This window comes from Oncorhynchus mykiss, chromosome 28 (assembly GCF_013265735.2).
Source record: "Oncorhynchus mykiss isolate Arlee chromosome 28, USDA_OmykA_1.1, whole genome shotgun sequence".
In the NCBI taxonomy this organism is placed as follows: Eukaryota; Metazoa; Chordata; class Actinopteri; order Salmoniformes; family Salmonidae; genus Oncorhynchus; species Oncorhynchus mykiss.
Genome location: NC_048592.1, coordinates 24,642,433 through 24,663,281, shown reverse-complemented (window position 1 = coordinate 24,663,281; position 20,849 = coordinate 24,642,433). Strand labels below are relative to the sequence as shown.

Here is a 20,849-nt window from a genome sequence, read left to right as displayed (position 1 = left end):
CCCCCCCTTTTGATGCTATAATAGCCTCCACACTTCTGGGAAGTCGTTCCACTAGATGTTGGAACATTTGCTGCGGGGACTTGCTTCCATTCAGCCACAAGAGCATTAGTGAGGTTGGGCACGGATGTTGGACGATTAGGCCTGGCTCTCAGTCGGTGTTCCAATTCACCACAAAGGTGTTCGATGGGGTTAAGGTCAGGGCTCTGTACAGGCCAGTCAAGTTCTTCCACACCAATCTCGACAAACCATTTTTGTATGGACCTCGCTTTGTGCATGGGGCATTGTCATGCTGAAACAGGAAACTGTTGCCACAAACTTGGAAGCACAGAATTGTCTAGACTGTCATTGTATGCTGTAGCGTTAAGATTTATCCTCACTGGAACTGAGGGCCCTAGCCCGAACCATGAAAAACAGTCCTATGCATTGGGGCGGGTAGCGTTCTCCTGGAATCCACCAAACAGAGATTTGTCCAGACAGCCAGATGGTGAAGCGTGATTCATCACTCCAGAGAACGTATTTCCATTGCCCCAATGGCAGTGAGCTTTACACCACTCCAGCCGACGCTTGGCATTGTGCATGGTGATCTTAGGCTTGTGTGCAGCTATTCGGCCATGGAAACCCATTTCATGAAGCTCCCGACGAACAATTATTGTGCTGATGTTGCTTCCAGAGGCAGTTTGGAACTCAGTAGTGAGTGTTGCAACTGAGGACAGACTATTTTTATGGCTTCAGCACTCGGCGGTCCCATTCCACTTCACAATAACAGCACTTACAGTTGACCGGGGAAGCTCTAACAGGGTAGAAATTTGACAAACTGACTTGTCGGAGAGGTGGCATCCAATGACAGCGCCACGTTGAAAGTCACTGAGCTCTTCAGTACGAGGTATTCTACTGGAAAAAAATCTTGGTTCCTTTCTGAACATAGCAATGTGAACGCAAAGAGAACTCCGACCACAAAATAGGTGAAGTGAACCTGCATAAGAGTTGAGTCCTCATTCAAAGCCAAGGGCAGTGTGAATACAAAGAGAACTGAGTTCTCACATTTATATTTTTACCAAAGAGTTCACTTTAAAGAGGTCGGTTATTTTAAAGAGGATTATATGTGAATAGATTCTTTCAGAATTTATGTCCAATTCTCACTTACACAGAAAGTGCCCATTTGAAGAGTGAATGAACGAGCGTAGATGAGGGTTTCATTGTCATACGGAAAATCAACTACCGGTACTGTATATTTAGCAGCTTGCCTACAATGCTTACTATATGAGGATTGCACCCGTCAGATAGGACCTATCAAAACTGAGAAGTTGAACAACTTGAGGTGGGTGTATGTTTAATATTTTATTAGCAGCATTGCAACATCTTACTGAAGTTCATACTGTCTGGTTGAAGTGGAAATTTCCACTACAGGAAATTGCGCTCTCCAGTGGTCAATCCTGAAGCCACTACCTTCACTGATAGTTGATCCACACTGGCCTCTTGTGGACAGAGGGTATTATTACATCAAAGATCTTAAATAACTTAAATGTAGTTGAGCCAAAACTACTTACAAGGGCTGTAACATACATGACAATAAAACATCTCTGGTTGAGATATGTCACAACTTAAAACAGATATTGTATCTATATTTGATTGCATCGAATGACATTCTGTCTGTAAATGAGGGAACACCTGCACTTCTCTATCACGTTCATACTTTCGTATGGAAACGTACATTGAAGTCGGAAGTTTACATACACCTTAGTCAAATACATTTAAACTCAGTTTTTCACAATTCCTGACATTTAATCCTAGTAGAAATTCCCTGTCTTAGGTCAGTTAGGATCACCACGTTATTTTAAGAATGTGAAATGTCAGAATAATAGTAGAGAGAATTATTTATTTCAGCTTTTATTTCTTTCATCACATTCCTAGTGGGTTAGAAGTTTACATACACTCAATTAGTATTTGGTAGCATTGCTTTTAAATTGTTAAACTTGGGTCAAACATTTCGGGTAGCCTTCCACAAGCTTCCCACAATAAGTTGGGCGAATTTTGGCCCATTCCTCCTCACAGAGTTGGTGTAACTAAGTCAGGTTTGTAGGCATCCTTGCTCGCACATGCTTTTTCAGTTCTCCCCACACATTTTCTATAGAATTGAGGTCAGGGCTTTGTGATGGCCACTCCAATACCTTGACTTTGTTGTCCTTAAGCCATTTGACCACAACTTTGGAAGTACGCTTGGGGTCATTGTCCATTTGGAAGACCCATTTGCGAACAAGCTTTAACTTCCTGACTGATGTCTTGAGATGTTGCTTCAATATACCCACATAATTTTCCTACCTCATGATGCCGTCTATTTTGTGAAGTGCACCAGTCCCTCTTGCAGCAAAGCACCCCCACAACATGATGCTGCCACCTCCGTGCTTCATGGTTGGGATGGTGTTCGTCAGCTTACAAGCTTACCCATTTTTCCTCCAAACATAACGATGGTCATGATGGCCAAACAGTTCTATTTTTGTTTCATCAGACCAGAGGACATTTCTTCAAAAAGTACGATCTTTGTCCCCATTTGCAGTTGCTAACCGTAGTCTGGCTTTTTAATGGTGGTTTTGGAGCAGTGGTTTCTTCCTTCCCAACCATCCCAACCGTGAAGCACGGAGGTGGAGGCATCATGTTGTGGGGGTGCTTTGCTGTCTCAGCCTCCAGTATTTTTGCTGCAGTAGTTTATGTGTTGGGGGGCTAGGGTCAGTCTGTTATATCTGGAGCATTTCTCTTGTCTTGTCCGGTGTCCCGTGTGAATTTAAGTATGCTCTCTCTAATTCTTTCTCTTTCTTTCTTTCTTTCTTTCTTTCTTTCTTTCTCTCTTTCTTTCTTTCTCTCTCTCGGAGGACCTGAGCCCTAGGACTATGCCTCAGGACTACGTGGCCTGATGACTCCTTGCTGTCCCCAGTTCCCCTGGCCGTGCTGCTGCTCCAGTTTCAACTTATCTGCCTGCGGCTATGAAACCCTGAACTGTTCACCGGACGTGCTACCTGTCCCAGACCTGCTGTTTTCAACTCTCTAGAGAAAGCAGGAGCGGTAGAGATACTCTGAATGATCGGCTATGAAAAGCCAACTGACATTTACTCGTGAGGTGCTGACCTGTTTCACCCTTGACAACCACTCTGATTATTATTTTTGGACCCTGCTGGTCATCTATGAACATTTGAACATCTTGGCCATGTTCTGTTTTAATCTCCACCCGGCACAGCCAGAAGAGGACTGGCCACCCCTCATAGCCTGGCTCCTCTCTAGGTTTCTTTCTAGGGAGTTTTTCCTAGCCACCGTGCTTCTACACCTCCATTGCTTGCTGTTTTGGGTTTTAGGCTGGGTTTCTGTCCAGCACTTTGTGACATCAGTTGATGTAAGAAGGGCTTTATAAATACATTTGATTGATTCCTTTCTGAGCGGCCTTTCAGGTTGTGTCGATATAGGACTCGTTTTACTGTGGCTATAGATACTTTTGTACCTGTTTCTTCTAGCATCTTCACAAGGTCGTTTGCTGTTGTTCTGGGATTGATTTGCACTTTTCGCACCAAAGTACGTTCATCTCTAGGAGACAGAATGCATCTCCTTACTGAGCGGTATGACGACTGCGTGGTCCCATGGTGTTTATACTTGCGTACTGTTGTTTGTACAGATGAACGTGGTACCTTCACCTTCAAGGATGAACCAGACTTGTGGAGGTCTACACTTTTTTTCTGAGGTCTTGGCTGATTTCTTTTGATTTTCCCAATTGTCTAAACAATTGTTGGAAAAATTACTTGTGTCATGCACAAAGTAGATGTCTTACCCGACTTGCCAAAACTATAGTTTGTTAACAAGAAAAGTGTGGAGTGGTTAAAAAAAAAGTTTTAATGACTCCAACCTAAGTGTATGTAAACTTCCGACTTCAAATGTATAAGGTTCCTTTTGTCTAATCCTTATCTGTGCATGGGTATATTTTTAAGTTCCCGAGCTTCATGGCAGTGAGTTCATGATTTACAAGACAGATTTCTGTGGAGCCAATGCTCACCTCATCTATCCATTCCATAAAAACAGACATTTCAAGTGTTATATTTAAGCAATCAAATCAAATCCAATGTATTTATATAGCCCTTCGTACATCAGCTGATATCTCAAAGTGCTGTACAGAAACCCAGCCTAAAACCCCAAACAGCAAGCAATGCAGGTGTAGAAGCACGGTGGCTCGGAAAAACTCCCTAGAAATGTAACGGCTGTCTTGGGTGGAAGAAGGAGAGGACCAAAACGCAGCGTGGTTAGTGTTCATCTTATTTAATAAATCAAAACTGAACACTGAATAACAAAAACAACAAAGAAACAACTGAAATAGTTCTGTCCGGTGCAGACACACAAAGACTGAAAATAACCACCCACAAAACACAATTGAAAACAGGCTACCTAAATATGGTTCTCAATCAGGCCAAACACAGAAATAGAAAATCATAGAAAAACTAACAGAGACAACCCACCCAACTCACGCCCTGACCATACTAAAACAAAAGACAAAACAAAGGAACTAAGGTCAGAACGTGACAAGAAAGGCCAAAACCTAGGAAGAAACCTAGAGAGGAACCAGGCTATGTGGGGTGGCCAGTCCTCTTCTGGCTGTGCCGGGTGGAGATTATAACAGAACATGGCCAAGATGTTCAAATGTTCATAAATGACCAGCATGGTCAAATAATAATAATCACAGGCAGAACAGTTGAAACTGGAGCAGCAGCACGGCCAGGTGGGCTGGGGACAGCAAGGAGTCAACCCTTAGCCATGGTATATTGTCCATACACCACAGACCCCCGGGGTGCCTTATTGCTATTATAAACTGGTTACCAACATAATTAGAGCAGTAAAATTACATGTTTTGCCATTCCCCTGGTATAAGGTCTGATATACCACAGCTGTCAGCAAATCAGCATTCAGGGCTTGAACCACACAGTTTATAATATTAGCTATGTGCAGTGTTTTAGCAATGTGTAAATAATTGTAGTAAGAATAGTGGGGAAAGATAAATAATGTTTATGTTTATTTATTTTGCCTTTTGTACTTTAACTAATTGCACATCGTTACAACACAGTATAATATAATATGACATTTGAAATGTCTATTCCTTTGGAACTTTTGAGTATATTTACTATTCATTTTTATATTATTTGTTTCACTTTGGTTTATGATCTATTTCACTTGCTTTTGCAATGTAAACACGTTTCCCATGCCAATAAAGCCTTTTGAATTGAATTAAATTAACAGAAAGATATTGGTGGTATTTACGATGTTGTTTGTGCTCCATTGGTTGCCCTTTTCTCATGGCAACGTGCCACAAATGTTGCTGCTGTGATTACACATGGCTGTATTTCGCCTAAAAGATATGGGAGTTTATAGAATTCTTTGTGGGTCTGTGCGATCTGGGAATATGTGTCTCTGATGTGATCCCGACAGGAGGTTCTGAGCTAAATTGTAACCACCCACTTGAACCGGAACCTTTTCAAGCTACAACTGTGTTGCCTTCACGATCATGTGTATCGCAGAGCTTCATTTACATTCCCTTTACACAACTGATAAAAACGACGATGTCTCCTCCTCATCAAGCATGGATGATTTAAAAATGAACGTTAGTCATGTTCAAAAGCGTGCTTAATGCGTGGTCTTGGCCGACTGTGGAAGCTTAATTGATTTACTTAGAAGAAGGTAGGCTGGCTAAAAACAGTTTACAGTGTAAAATGCGAATCATTTATCTGCTTAGTTGCAGATGTTGTTGGAGGATTTATCATTGACAGTGTATTCATGTGCTGGTCGCGGCGGTGGTTTCACCCTCGTTGCTTTGATCCTCCTCCCCGCTTCAGTAGCGATTTGAACTACCGGTGTCATTCTTCCAATAGGTAATTGCAACATTGTAACGCATTGGAAAGATGGGGAGCACGACCTCTTGCTGTGTGTCTTCAAGTCCGAAGCTCCGAAGAAATGCTCATTCGAGGCTGGAGTCGTACAACACCGAGCCGGAGTTGAGTAGGGAGGATACGGGCTGCAACCTGCAGCACATCAGCGACCGAGAGAATGTCGACGGTAAAGTATAAAATAATTGCCTAATGTAGACCTATTAATGTTTAATGTTCTCGTGTGATGGTGGTGAGTGTTTTGAAACACGACTCAACATTTTGAAGTTCACACTGAATGTTTTATTGGTTTGGCTTGCCAAATAGGCTATAAATATAACATGTCTCTGCAACCTGGTCTCAGAGTATTTCGTATTGTAACGACCCTGGGTTTATAATACACTGGGTTTATAAGCGGGGAAATGGACTCTGCCTCGCGGCACAGTCGATCGCGCGCCGGACCTCGGGCTCGAAGGTCGAGGGTTCGAGACTTGCTCCCTGCTTGTTTCATTACAGTATTATTCTGTACGGAAACCAAGACACTCCATTTAATGTATTTTAAGTTTCATAAGGTATGCATTAATTTGTAGATGTCCATCACCCATTTCGTATGATATGTTAGGAATTCTGGCTAGGTGGCTAACGTTAGCTAGGTTAGGAGAAGGTTTAGCTAAAGGGTTAAGATTAGGGTTATTTGAGGGGTTAGTTAAAAGGGTTCATGTTAGGGGAAGGGTTAGCTAACACAGTAAGTAGTTGCAAAGTAGCTAAAAAGTAGTATGTAGTTGAAAGGTTGGATAATTAGCAAAAATGCTAAAGTTGACTGATGAGATTTGAACTCGCAACCTTTGGGTTGCTAGACGTTAGTGTTATATGCCTGATCAACCACCCTATTTATTTTTTTTGCCTTAAATAACCAGCTGTCTTATATAACCATACCACATGTAACATACCATACTAATTTTAGTATCCAGGATTTATATTTACTATGTTACATCTAGTGTATGAGACCAGGCTGCATGTCGGCAACATTTACTAGTGTGGGACCTTTATTGGTAATGTATAATATATGCATAGTCCTATCAGCAAGGATTTCTCCTCCCCCTGGCAATGGATCTATGTGATTGACTTAATGTATATATTAGGCCAGCCAGATTATCTGAATGTATGTTGTTACATATATTATTACATAGGTATTTCTATACATGGGGGCAGGCAGCATGGGCATCCAGACTGCCTCTCAGTCCCATGTGACATGTTGAAATATGGGTTGTCCCAAATAGCACCCTATTCCCATTAAAGAGCACTACTTTTGACCGTAGACTGAGCCTTTATAGGTCCTGGTCAAAAGTGGTGCACTATAGGGAATAGTGTGCCATTTGGGGGACAGCCTTGGTGCACCAGAGCAGACAACATCCTGTTCATAAATGCTTCTCTTTGTTTTCACTTGGAGCATGAAAGACACACCAACGGTGGCATGGTATAGCACTCTTTATAGAAACATATATTAAAAATGTATACATTTACTCTCAAAGTGTAAATGGGTATAACCTACTCAAGCTGGACCGACTCATGTAGAGATTACATTCTCTGAAGTTAAATATTGTAAGGTCTGCTCTGCAACACGCATGTCTGAAAATCCATGAACTGCAAAGTCTGCACATTTGACATCAACTGCTATTGGGGTTTCCTCCATTCCCTGTCACGACATCAGGCCACTGAAGATTCATCAGTAATTCTTATGTCCAGTGCTTAAAGTGGATTTAAATATAGGCCGGTACTCACTTTGTGTCCAGCCCAGTATTGTATATATTTAGGTGACAGTACTCCACAATATTTGATCCAATATTCTATAAGATATTCTGTTACTCAAGCAGTAGAATATTTTGAGGTGGTGGTACCGGTGTGTACCGGTCCAATTCAAACACGGGGTATGTCCAAGCCACAGTGAACCTACAGTGGTGGATAGAAGCTGTGACTGTCTGTACAGTTTTAATTATAGGCTGTCTCACTCTGCCTTGGCTCTTACTTCTGAGAGCTGGAATGGACAGAACAGCAAACCCATAATCTGGTGGTGTGGGTTTAATGCACCCAGGATGTTATTCTGGAGCAGCCTTGCGAGTCCCTAGAAACACCACCAATAACACCTCTGCTTTTGAGATTTAGCTTGAAGACGAGAGCAATGTGACACAGAGTATCCCTCTACTACACATATGGATGGTGAGGAAAAAAATAGAGGGAGGGAGATTAAAGAGAGACTGACAGAGAGAGAGATACTGGGGACTGCTCATTTCGTGATTTGAAAGGAGCATATTGGTGAATGTGTTTGTATTTATTATGGATCCCCATTAGCTGCTGCCAAAGCAGCAGCTCTTCTTCCTGGGGTCCAGCTAAATTAAGGCGGCTTATACAATGTTGGGTGTCTGTCAGACAGCATCCAGAGCCCTGGTCAAAAGTAGTGTACTATATATAGGGAATAGGGTGCTATTTGGGACGAGGTCTGCGAGTGAGGTCACAGACAGGATGGCGATGTGCTTCTGAACAGCAGACTGATCAGGGGGCTGTCTGTCGCTGTCCTACCACAGCAGTTGTGTGTGTGTTATCTGTAGCTGTCTTACCACAGCAGCAGCTGAAGCCTGTAGATGCAAATTACATGCCCAGCGGGACAAATCACTACTGAGAGAGACAAACTAATGCCTTCATTTAGAGATGGGGAGTCTTATGAGACACTATAAAGAGGGTTATTCACTTCTGAAAGGATGGACTGTTAACCCCAAGACTCTCATGGACTAAATCTCAGTATTTGTTATTAGAATACTCTTGTCAAAATAGTTCTGGGTCCCTCTTTTAAAAGACCTACAGGGTCGTTCCACGAATAGAGTACATTTTGTGTTGTGTAACTTGGTAAAAAAACATGACATTCTGATGTAATGAGCACATGTTCAACTTCATAAAAAACATGTTTTCCCATCTCCGGGGGTTGAATAAAAAAAAGTGACAATAGTAAGTGCCAATAAAGTAACAGGGTTGACCGTAACAGGGTTGACCGTAACAGGGTTGAACGTAACAGGTTTGAACTTAACAGGGTTGAACGTAACAGGTTTGAACTTAACAGGGTTGATGGTAACAGGGTTGAGGTTTTCATCATAATCAGCCATAAATCTCCTTGTGACGGGGGAGATGGATGCTTGTTGTGGCAACCGGGAGTAGCAATTGAATGTAAGCTTCACCCCAAAAATGACATTGTTAAAATATTTCTAGCCTAACTATGGGTAACAGGGTTGATGTGTTATGCTCGACTCGCTCAGCTCAAACACCAGAAAATGGCTCAAAGTAGTAGAACCAGCTTCTACATTATTATTATTTAAAAAATTATTTCAAAAAATCATTTAAAATGGAATAGTTTCACCATAATAAAACGAGAGTTCTGTTCACATAACAGGGTTGACCTTAAAATGAGGGACAGATGTAAATTATTCACTAATAATATTAAATAAATAATTATCTTCAGAAATGACTGTCAAAGCAATAACATAACTAGGGTTTTGCAATGATGGTAACAACTTGAAGAAATGTTGGCGTTAAGTGTGTAAAAAAAAAAGAAGACAAAATTAATTTGATTTAAATCAATTGATTCATTGAATTTCCATGTGGTATAATTAGTCAACTTAATTTAGTATAACATCATTGTTTTATTTAATATTGGTGCTGCACATATTTACTTATAATATCACAGACACTGGCAGTCTCGGGCAGTCTGGGTTATGTTATGTCTGACCCAGGCAGCCTGGGTTATGTCACATCCCATTTATGGCTTTGTGGCCCTGTCCTAAAGTGACTCTCTCCATCCTGTGTTTTTAAGCAGGGGTCATCACGACACTATTTCAAACCCCATGCTTGCCCTGTATGAACTGATCTCTTGGCTGATACTAAGATTAGATTTCAGACTGACGGGCCAGGCAGGCAGGCTGCTTTTGAAGAAATTCAGAGCATGTCTTACTTTGTCCAGAGATGACTCCTGGGTGGATCTGCCTCACATATGCACATGACAAATGGTACCCCATTCCCTTTATAGTGCTGTCAAGACTTCCGCCGAAGTTGGTTCCTCTCCTTGTTCGGGCGGCATTTGGCGGTCGGCGTCGCCGGTCTTCTAGCCATCATCGATCCACTTTTCATTTTCCATTTGTCTTGTCTTCCCACACACCTGGTTTCAATACCATCATTACATGTTGTGTATTTAACCCTCTGTTCCCCCCATGTCCTTGTCCGGAATTGTTTATTGTAAGTGTTTGTGCGCGTTATTCTGGTGTGCGACGGGTTTTGTACTTATTGTATTGATTGTTCTGTTTACGGTGATTTTTATACTGCACCGTTGTAACAGTTTTTGCTCTCCTGCGCCTGACTTCTCTGCCACCAGTACGCACCCCTTACAGTGCACTACCTTTCACAAGTGTCTGGGCTCTGGTCAAAAGTAGTTCAATGTATAGAGAATAGGATGCCATTTGGGACACAATTATTCTGTTGAGAATGGTGCCGACTGGCAAGGCCATTTTTTCTCATTACCTGAGTATAGAAGACAACATGTTCAATACCAACGATCCTGTGTCCTATATTCAGGAAATATCCTAGAATAAATATAATTTCTCTCTAGTTAAAATTTGAATAATATCTTTGAGCGAAAACTTATTTTGTAGAGAAAGAGAGAGAGAAAGAGGTAGGGAGAGAGAGAGATGGTCACAAAGAAATAGACACTCTCAGAGGGGGGGTGGGGGGGGGACAACGCAGTCTTATGTTCTCTCTGTCACACAAAGCTTACTGTGTTCCTGAATCCTGCCTTAAGATGATTGCTCATTCTGCAGACCAGGGCGCCAGGCAGGCATCAGCTGACGCTCCTATTTAAGTTTATAGATGCAGGGAGTCTCTCCTCTCTTCTCTCTGTGGGGTTTGTGTAATGGTATCTTGTTATTAAGTCCATAATGGGCTCTCAGGGTTGGGTGAGCTAAGACACGGCTTGCGTCCCAAATGGAACCCTATTCCCCATAGGGCTCTGGTCAAATGTAGCACAATATATAGGGAATAGGGTGCCATTTGGGACGCACTGACCTAACATGCTGGGTGCTTTGAAGTCGACTTATAGCTCATTACTTGGAAGTAATTGATGATGAAAGGGTGAGGAAAGGGTTTCTATCATCTTGAATGTAATGGGGAAGAACTCCTGTAGCCTTCTGGAGGTGTTCTAAACATGCCCTCTCCTTTGTATTTATCAATGTAGTGGCTAGATTCCATTCATTGCACTAATTATTTGGTGCAGAAGGAACATCCTTTATTGATTATATGGTCAGAAACGGTCTATATATTATTATGACTCTGCATGAGTCCCTTGCCATGTTATTCTCTCCCCCCATGTGACTAGCGTGTGCATTGTACGTGGAGTAGTCAACAGGAAGTGAGATGCAGCATTTTTAAAACTAGAAACCCTTTCCTCAACTGTCTTTATTCTCTCTTACATTTATCACTGCCTATATATGTCAAATAGACTGGTTTATTATCAGATATAAGATGGTGCTCACTGCTCATGCCTTGAAGAAAACGTCTTGTAATGTATCACAAGCTCTGTGTGCTTCAGGCCTGTTGAGATATACAGTTGAAGTCGGGAGTTTACATACACCTTAGCCAAATACATTTAAACTCAGGTTTTTCACAATTCCTGACATTTAATCCTAGTAATAATTTCCTGTTTTAGGTCAGTTAGGATCACCACTTTCTTTCACATTTCATTTTAAATGTCAGAATAATGGTAGAGATAATTATTTATTTCAGCTTTTATTTCTTTCATCACATTCCTAGTGGGTCAGAAGTTTACATACTCTCAATTAGAATTTGGTAGCATTGCCTTTAAATTGTTTAACTTGGGTCAAACGTTTTGGGTAGCCTTCCACAAGCTTCCCACAAAAAGATGGGTGAATTTTTGCCCATTCCTCCTGACAGAGCTGGTGTAACTGAGTCAGGTTTGTAGGCCTCCTTGCTCGCACATGCTTTTTCAGTTGTGCTCACACATTTTCTATAGGATTGAGGTGATGGCCACTCCGATACCTTGACTTTGTTGTCCTTAAGCCATTTGACCACAACTTTGGAAGTACGCTTGGGGTCATTGTCCATTTGGAAGACCCATTTGAGACCAAGCTTTAACTTCCTGACTGATGTCTTGAGATGTTGCTTCAATATATCCACATAATTTTCCTCCCTCATGATGCCATATATTTTGTAAAGTGCACCAGTCCCTCCTGCAGCAAAGCACCCCCACAACATTATGCTGCCACCCCCGTGCTTCACAGTTGGGATGGTGTTCTTCTTGCAAGCCTCCCCCTTTTTCCTCCAAACATAACAATGGTCATAATGGCCAAACAGTTCTATTTTTGTTTCATCAGACCAGAGGACATTTCTCCAAAAAGTACAATCTTTGTCCCCATGTGCAGTTGCAAACCGTAGTCTGGCTTTTTTATGGCAGTTTTGGAGCAGTGGCTTCTTCCTTGCTGAGTGGCCTTTCAGGTAATGTCGATATAGGACTTGTTTTACTGTGGATATAGATACTTTTGTACCTGTTTCCTCCAGCATCTTCACAAGGTCCTTTGCTGTTGTTCTGGAATTGATTTGCACTTTTCGCACCAAAGTACGTTCATCTCTAGGAGACAGAATGCGTCTCCTTCCTGAGCATTATGACGGATGCGTGGTCCCATGGTGTTTATACTTGCGTACTATTGTTTGTACAGATGGACGTGGTACCTTCAGGTATTTGTAAATTGCTCCCAAGGATAAACCAGACTTGTGGAGGTCTACAATTCTTTTTCGGAGGTCTTGGCTGATTTCTTTTGATTTTCCCATGATGTCAAGCAAAGAGGCACTGAGTTTGAAGGTAGGACTTGAAATTCATCCACAGGTACACCTCCTATAGACTCAAATTATGTCAATTAGCCTATCAGAAGCTTCTAAAGCCATGCCATCATTTTCTGGAATTTTTCTAGCTGTTTGAAGGCACAGTCAACTTAGTGTATGTAAACCTCTGACCCCCTGGAATTGTGATACAGTGAATTATAAGTAGTGATTATAAATGAAATAATCTGTCTGTAAACAATTGTTGGAAAAATGACTTGTGTCATGCACAAAGTAGACCGACTTGCCAAAACTATAGTTTGTTAACAAGACATTTGTGGAGTGGTTGAAAAACGTGTTTTAATGACTCCAACCTAAGTGTATGTAAACTTTTGACTTCAACTGTACAAGTTAGCTGTTATGGTACAGTTTGACACAGTAGGAGAAACGGGGGACAGACAATCTCACTGTTCTTTCATACATTTTCCACCACTTTCAACTCCATTTCTGTTTCTTCTTCTCTTCATCACTCGCTCCCTATTCCTCCCCTCCTGTCTCCTCCTTCCTACTTCTCTGTCTGTAGACACCGGCCTCATCTGAAATTATGCAAATGTAGAGATGCTTAGACGCTGTCCTATTTCCTTTTAATACTTTTAATATTCTGTTAAAACTGGTGGTTTTGAAGAGAGGAAAAGGTAAGCATTTTTACATAACCTTTTGACTGTAATCACAAACCAATCATCTCTATACCTGGAATTAGTGTGCCTTAAACCATTGAATGTGTCTGTCCAAAAAGAAATGTCTAAAGTTTGCAGGAAGGAGAGAAGTTAAATTCCCGCTTACTGCTAATTAATCATTTCTAGCAGATTAAGCCTTGGCAGGAGTATGAGAGGTGGTTAGTTGATTTATTGACCAGTAAAAGGAGAGTCATTTATTCCCATCAGTGAGCATCTCATCACATGAATAACCCATTTAGAAGCATTGGTGTCATTGGCCTTCAATAACGTGCTCAGAGGAAATCATTTACTGCCAATCTGATTTTCACTTGCCATTATGCAAATAATGCAATTATACAAATCTGAGTTGTCTGGTGTTGAGTAAGATTCTTGGATTCTTTAGTTGCAGAGAAATAGTCTTCTCAGGGGAAGACTGAAGCAATTAGTTACATATATGATTGACAAGACTAATGGTGCTCTGGCCTTAGTCTGGCCCTGTCAGTGCTACTTTTGTCACCCATAGGGCTCTGGTCAAATGTAGTGCACTATATAAGGGATAAGATGCTATTTTGGACACAGGCTGTGTTTGCTAAGTGACAGGATGGATGATACAGACAGTCGTTTGGTAGTAGTAGCTGTTTTTGTTAATTCTATCCCTTCTGACATTTGCATGTTTTGCTTTGGGTTAGGAGTTTATAAAGGAAGTGTCATTCTGTTCAGTTGACACAAAGATGCATTTATGTGCAAAGTATTTGCAGCAACTATCAGTCAGTAATATTAAGAGAATCCTTTTAGCGTAGTGAGAGCCACACAAAAGAATGGCAGCCAGTAGTCATCTGGTCAACACTGTAAATACTCATGTTGACATTACTGGACTAGATCCTTAGGAGGAGTCCTCTTGTAAAGTATCAACAGAGACAGAGAGCAGAGGAAACAAGTGTTGTTATTTCTTCAGGGATTTTCTAGGGTTGCCTTACACTTAAGACCTTTCGCAAATTATATGGAAGTATTTTACAGCTTATTTTTTTAAATTGACTACTCTATCATTCTCCCATTATCTTCATACCGATATTCTCAAACTGAAAACTCTATTGTTTTGGACCAAATCTAAATGTGTTGTTGCTGTATTGAATCCTTAAATCTATTCAATCCCTGTTGTTAAGTCTAACAGAAACAACAACAAAAATGGCCCCCTCCCTCCTGCCTGCCCCAGTCACCTGTCACTAGTCAGCCGCAGGCATCCAATGTTTCCAAACAAACATGTGACTGTGATATGTGGCCTGCGTTGTGGTAGCCCCAGCCTCTGTTCTTTCCTCCTTTATGCCTCGCTCTCTGCCTCTCTCTCTGTCTCTCTCTCTCTCTCTCTGCCTCTCTCTCTCTCTGCCTCTCTCTCTCTCTGCCTCTCTCTCTCTCTCTGCCTCTCTCTCTCTCTCTGCCTCTCTCTCTCTGTCTGTCTCTCTCTCTCTCTCTGTCTCTCTCTCTCTCTCTGTCTCTCTCTCGCTCTCTGTCTCTCTCTCTCTCTCTGCCTCTCTCTCTCGCTCTCTGTCTCTCTCTCTCTCTCTCTCTCTCTCTCTCTCTCTCTGTTCACAGGACTGTTTAACGGTCCCATTCTTAATTCATAAAGCCTATCAGAGAACAGCAGGCCTACGCTACAGGCGATAGCCTTCACTTACACGGGCTGCATCCCAAATGGCACCATATTCCCTACATAATATTTGGTGATTTTCCACCTGAGATTTACCCAGCACCAGTGTGTCACCAGTGTTTATGTTAATGTTAGCTCTAGTGTTATTTTGTTTCCATCAGGAGTGGGACACTAAAGACTTGGGGAAGAATAAACTACTGGCGATTTGCAAAGAGCAGAATAAACAACCCCTGCATCATCAAGATAGTTGCTTTGTGATGTTTTAGTTCTAGAAAGGTGTTAACCCATGTTCACAGTGAGCCATTGTTATGTAAATAAAAGCTGAAAAGTACCAGTTGCCAGGTCCAGTTGCCAGGTCCAGTTGCTTGACCCCCAAGTCAGTGCAGGTCCACCGAGGCCATGACCCAGTGCGACATGTGTGCCGGTCCGTGTGTGCCGGTCCGTGGAGATAGAAACAGAAAAGTCACACTGGGGTAATTCTCAGGTGGGAAACTCTGCATAATGCTCTACTTTTGACTAGAGCCCTATGGGTCTTGGTCATAAGGGCTCTAGTCAAAAGTAGTGCACTATAAAGGGAATAGGGTGCCCCTAAATCTTTGTTAAAGTTTACCAGCAGTGCTGTCTATGAATTCCATTAATGTTCCACAGTTGACTCCCGATAAGTGTGCTGCAGTTCACCACAAGTCCCAAATACATACATGTTCTATAATATACTGTATCTGTGTCACCTTTAACCAAGGTGATGAATTTACCTAAACACACCATGTTTACATTAAGCTGTACAGTAAGCTTGTGGTCACTGTACATGTGTTTTATGAATGAATGGAATGTCAAAGAAAACACAGGGTAACTGACTGGCTTAAAGCACCTTGGTTTACACCGCTCTATCTCATAAAGAGAACATAACTGAAACCAGTTGAACCATACTATTCAGGCCAACCAATTTTTTTTTGTGTCATAATACTTGTTTTGAGTAATAACATGGACTAATTGTCAACACTCTCAGGGCTGATTTCCCAGACATACATTTTCCATTGAAAGTTTTTCTTAGTCCAGAACTAGGCTTAATCTTTGTCAGGAGTTTAGCTACTTTCAGATACTCTACTAATGCCTGGGCCATGAACGTTACATTCCTGATATTCATACTACTCTTCCACAGTCAAATGCATTTCCTCAATGACCTACTATTTATATTTTACCATATAAATCAATTAAAGACAACCAGAAATGTAATGAAGCTTTTACAGTGGTTCGCCCTGTAATGAATAATTGTATTGCACCTCTCAGTCTTTGCCAAAAATACTTCACAACTAGTCCTTACATTGAACACGCGTGCTCACTCACCTTATGTAAATAAGTGTTCAGACCCTTTGATATGAGACTCAAAATTGAGCTCGGGTGCATCCTATTTTGGTTGATCATCATTGAGATGTTTCTACAACTTTATTGGAGTCCACCTGTGGTAAATTCAATTGACTGGACATGATTTGGAAAGGCACACTCCTGTCTATATAAGGTCCCCCAGTTGACAGTGCACGTCAGAGCAAAAACCAAGCCATGAGGTCGAAGGAATTGTCCGTAGAGCCCTAGAGCCCTGACTCGACACAACAGCATTGTGTCGAGTCACAGATCTAGGGAAGGGCACCAAAAAATGTCTGCAGCATTGAAGGTCCCTAAGAACACAGTGGCCCCCATCATTCTTAAATGGAAGAAGTTTGAACCACCAAGACTCTTCCTAGAGCTGGCCGCCCGGCCAAACTGAGCAATCGGGGGAGAAGGGCCTTGGTCAAGGAGGTGACCAAGAACCCGATGGTCACTCTGACAGACCACCAGAGTTCCTCTGTGGAGATCGGACAACCTTCCAGAAGTATAACCATATCTGCAGCACTCCACCGATCAGGCCTTTATGGTAGAGTGGCCAGACAGAAGCCACTCCTTAGTAAAAGGCACATGACAGCCAGAGTTTGCCAAAAGACACCTAAAGGACTCTCAGACCATGAGAAACAAGATTCTCTGGTCTGATGAAACCAAGATTTGGCCTGAATACCTTCACATCTGGAGGAAACCTGGCACCATCCCTACGGTGAAGCATGGTGATGGCAGCATTATGCTGTGAGGATGTTTTTCAGTGGCAGGGACTGGGAGACTAGTCAGGATCGAGGGAAGGATGAACGGTGCAAAGTACAGAGAGCACCTTGATGAAAACCTACTCCAGAGCGCTTAGGACCTCAGACTGGGGCAAAAGTTCTCCTTCCAACAGGACAACTACCCAAAGCACACAGCCAAGACAACACGGGAGTGGCTTTGGGACAAGTCTCTGAATGTCCTTGAGTGGCCCAGCCAGAGCCTGGACTTGAAACCGATTTAATATCTCTGGAGAGACCTGAAAATATCTGTGCAACAACGCTCCCCATCTAACCTGACAGCGCTTGAGAGGATCTGCAGGGAAGAATGAGTTACTCCCCAAATACAGCTGTGCCAAGCTTGTAGCGTCATACCCAATAAGACTTGAGGCTGTAATCACTGCTAAAGGTGCTTCAACAAACTACTGAGTAAAGGGTCTGAATACTTATGTAAATGTGATATTTAAGTTTATTTTATTTTATACATTTGCAAAGATTTCTACAAATCTGTTTTGCTTTGTCATTATGGAGTATTGTGTGTAGATTTATGAGGGGAAAACACAATTTAATCAATTTTAGAATACGGCTGGAAAGTAACAAAATGTGGAAAAGGTCAAGGGGTCTGAATACTTTCCAAATGCACTGTAAGGCTTTGTAATAAATATAATCTAGTGATACATCATTTGACATTTCTACCATCCATTGTGGGAGGAGAGCCAACCTTTCTATTAATTGCAATGCATTTTATAGCCCCTATAAATGCTAGGTTACACTGTTTCTTCTGTTAACAGTCTCAGTATCAACATTTCCAATAAACAAAAAAAACTGGGAAAAATCTGTAGACATGCTGAGAGAAAATTTTCCTGCCTCGTGTTGCCATCTATTTTGTGAACTTCACCAGTCCCTCCTGCAGCAAAGCACCTTCACAACATGATGCTGCCCAACAGTTCTATTTTTGTTTCATCAGACCAGAGGACATTTCTCCAAAAAGTACAATCTTTGTCCCCATGTGCAGTTGCAAACCGTAGTCTGTCTTTTTTATGACGGTTTTGGAGCAGTGGCTTCTTCCTTGCCGAGTGGCCTTTCAGGTTATGTTGATATAGGACTTGTTTTACTGTGGATATAGATACTTTTGTACCTGTTTCCTCCAGCATCTTCACAAGGTATATTGCTGTTGTTCTGGGATCGATGTGCACTTTTCACACCAGAATACGTTCATCTCTAGGAGACAGAACGCGTCTCCTTCCTGAACGGTATGACGGCTGCGTGGTCCCATGGTGTTTATATTGCATACTATTGTTTGTACAGATGAACGTGGTACCTTCAGATGTTTGGAAATTGCTCCCAGGGATGAACCAGACTTGTGGAGGTCTACGTTTTTTTCTGCGGTCTTGGTTGATTTCTTTTGATTTTCCATTGATGTCAAGCAAAGAGGCACTGAGTTGGAAGGTAGGCCTTGAAATACATCCACAGGTACACCTCCAATTGACTCAAATTATGTCAATTAGCCTATGAGAAGCTTCTAAAGCTATGACATAATTTTCTGGAATTTTCCAAGCTGTTTAAAGGCACAGTCAACTTAGTGTATGTAAACTTCTGACCCACTGGAATTGTTATATAGTGAATTCTAAGTGAAATAATCTGTCCGCAAACAATTGTTGGAAGAATTACTTGTGTCATGCACAAAGTAGATGTCCTAACCTACTTGCCAAAACTATAGTTTGTTAACAAGAAATTTGTGGAGTGGTTGAAAAACTAGTTTTAATGACTCCAACCTAAGTGTAAACTTTCGACTTCAACTGTAGTTGCTCTATTGATGGTCTTAAACTGCAGTAATTTATGTCTGAGATTATATGAACATGACTGGGCATTCTAACGTAACATTCATTCGTCGTCATGAATATAGCATAGCGTCTCCCAGGTCTTCCTCACATTTTAGTTTTACATGTTTTGTGTCATCGGGAAAAGCCTTTATCATCCTCAACTTTAGAGGTTTGTCAGACTGTCTTACAATATTTTCAATCTTTTTGCTTGTCCAGTGTTTGCTGCACAGAGAAAATAGTGTTGTGTCTGCAAAAATTCACCCCATCTCACTCAGACTGGTCTTCCCTGGCTGCCTGACCCCGATGAGACCCCTGTCACCATCTGATCCTGCTCAGATGAGGCATGACAAATAATTACATTGGTGTACATTTATACATTGTATTATCCATGAATAGAATCAATGGTTCAACAATTGAAATGACCATTATTCCCAGATCTCAGACTGTAGTCTACCCATCAACTCAAGATGGAACTTAGTATCCATTCACTGATTGTTATAATATAATGCAAAATTGTACGGACCAACCCCATTCCGTACAAATGTGCGCAACCGCAACATTCAAACGAGGCTACAAAGAAAACTAATTGGACTGTAGCGACTGTGTTGACTTCAAAATCTGGGGTGTGAACTAGGTTTCTATTCAAGCGTTGATCGACATGGTAATGGCTCTGTAGTATTGGAGAAAAGTAGAAAAAACGGAACCTCCGTTACAATATGACACGCCACGATGTAACGTACAGCACGCATAAAGCATCTATTTCTGTCTTACAATCTCTCTCCACCAGGGGTAGCACTTCGCTCATCCTTTAAAAACAAGAAATGGACAGTGACGGGGGTGGGGGGTCGTTTCCCCACCCGCCATTTTTAAAAAGACCCGACGGGGCTCATTGCCTGCTTGAATTATGCAGAAACGGGCCGTGTTTAGGTCATGTAATTGATTATGTTGGAAAGGGGAGAAATTGTGCTTTGCAATGGTATTGACATTACAGTTGATCTGGAAGTATTATGTTTTTGGTGCGCTAAAATAAAGGCAATTGTACGGACCAAGGCGATGTACGAGGTTATGTGAGTTTACTTTACTAGCTCAGAACTAGGAATATTTTTTCTTCTTCTGTCAAACAGCAGTTACTTTGCCCGCTAGATTAGTGAACTAAAGAGTGGCCATTTTCTGCTCGGCTGGCTTTTACAACTCAGAGAAAAAGCACAACACAGACAGCAGCTGCCTCTGTTCCTCTCTCCCGAGCTGGTCCTATACGCCAGCCTTTCAGAAGCTTTGCCTTCACACAGCCTGTCTGCAAGCTCTATGGTGACTGTACGGTCCTAAATCCACCGGAAAACAGCCTACCCAGAATGTGGGTGTCACACCCTGACCATAGTAAGCTGTTTATTCTCTGTGTTGGTTGGGGCGTGATTGTGACTTGGGTGGGTCATCTAGGTGAATTTGTATGTCTATGGTGGCCTGATATGGTGCCCAATCAGAGGCAGCTGTTTAAATATGATTGGGGATCATATTTAGGTAGCCATTTCCCCATGGTTATTAGTGGGATCTTGTCTACATTTAGTTGCTTGAGTGCACACCAGTAGCTTCATGTTTCGTTTGTGCTTTATTGTTTTGTTTTTTGGGTGAGTTTCAGTTTATTAAAATATGTGGAACTCTACTCACGCTGCGCCTTGGTCTACTCATTACTACAAACGTGACAGAAGATCCCACCAACAAAGGACCAAGCAGTGTGCCCAGGAGGAGGAAGTATCCTGGACTTGGGAAGAGATCCTGGATGGGAAGAG

The 20,849-nt window shown here is 41.9% G+C and overlaps 1 protein-coding gene across 4 annotated transcripts in view; it reads left to right on the top strand.

The window, feature by feature from the left end:
• The first annotated feature begins 5,414 nt into the window (after positions 1 to 5,414).
• The window catches only part of LOC110508781 (cyclin-Y), a 28,946-nt gene continuing 13,511 nt past the window's right edge, over positions 5,415 to 20,849 (top strand). For 2 of the 4 annotated variants that reach the window (XM_036966751.1, XM_021589597.2), the window contains exons 1-2: positions 5,415 to 5,703; positions 5,895 to 6,078. In XM_036966751.1, the coding sequence (XP_036822646.1) occupies positions 5,925 to 6,078 (154 nt within the window). In that variant the 5' untranslated portion in view covers positions 5,415 to 5,703; positions 5,895 to 5,924. The remainder of the gene's footprint in view (positions 5,704 to 5,894; positions 6,079 to 20,849) is intronic. The other 2 variants (XM_036966753.1, XM_036966752.1) reach the window with 1 other exon arrangement.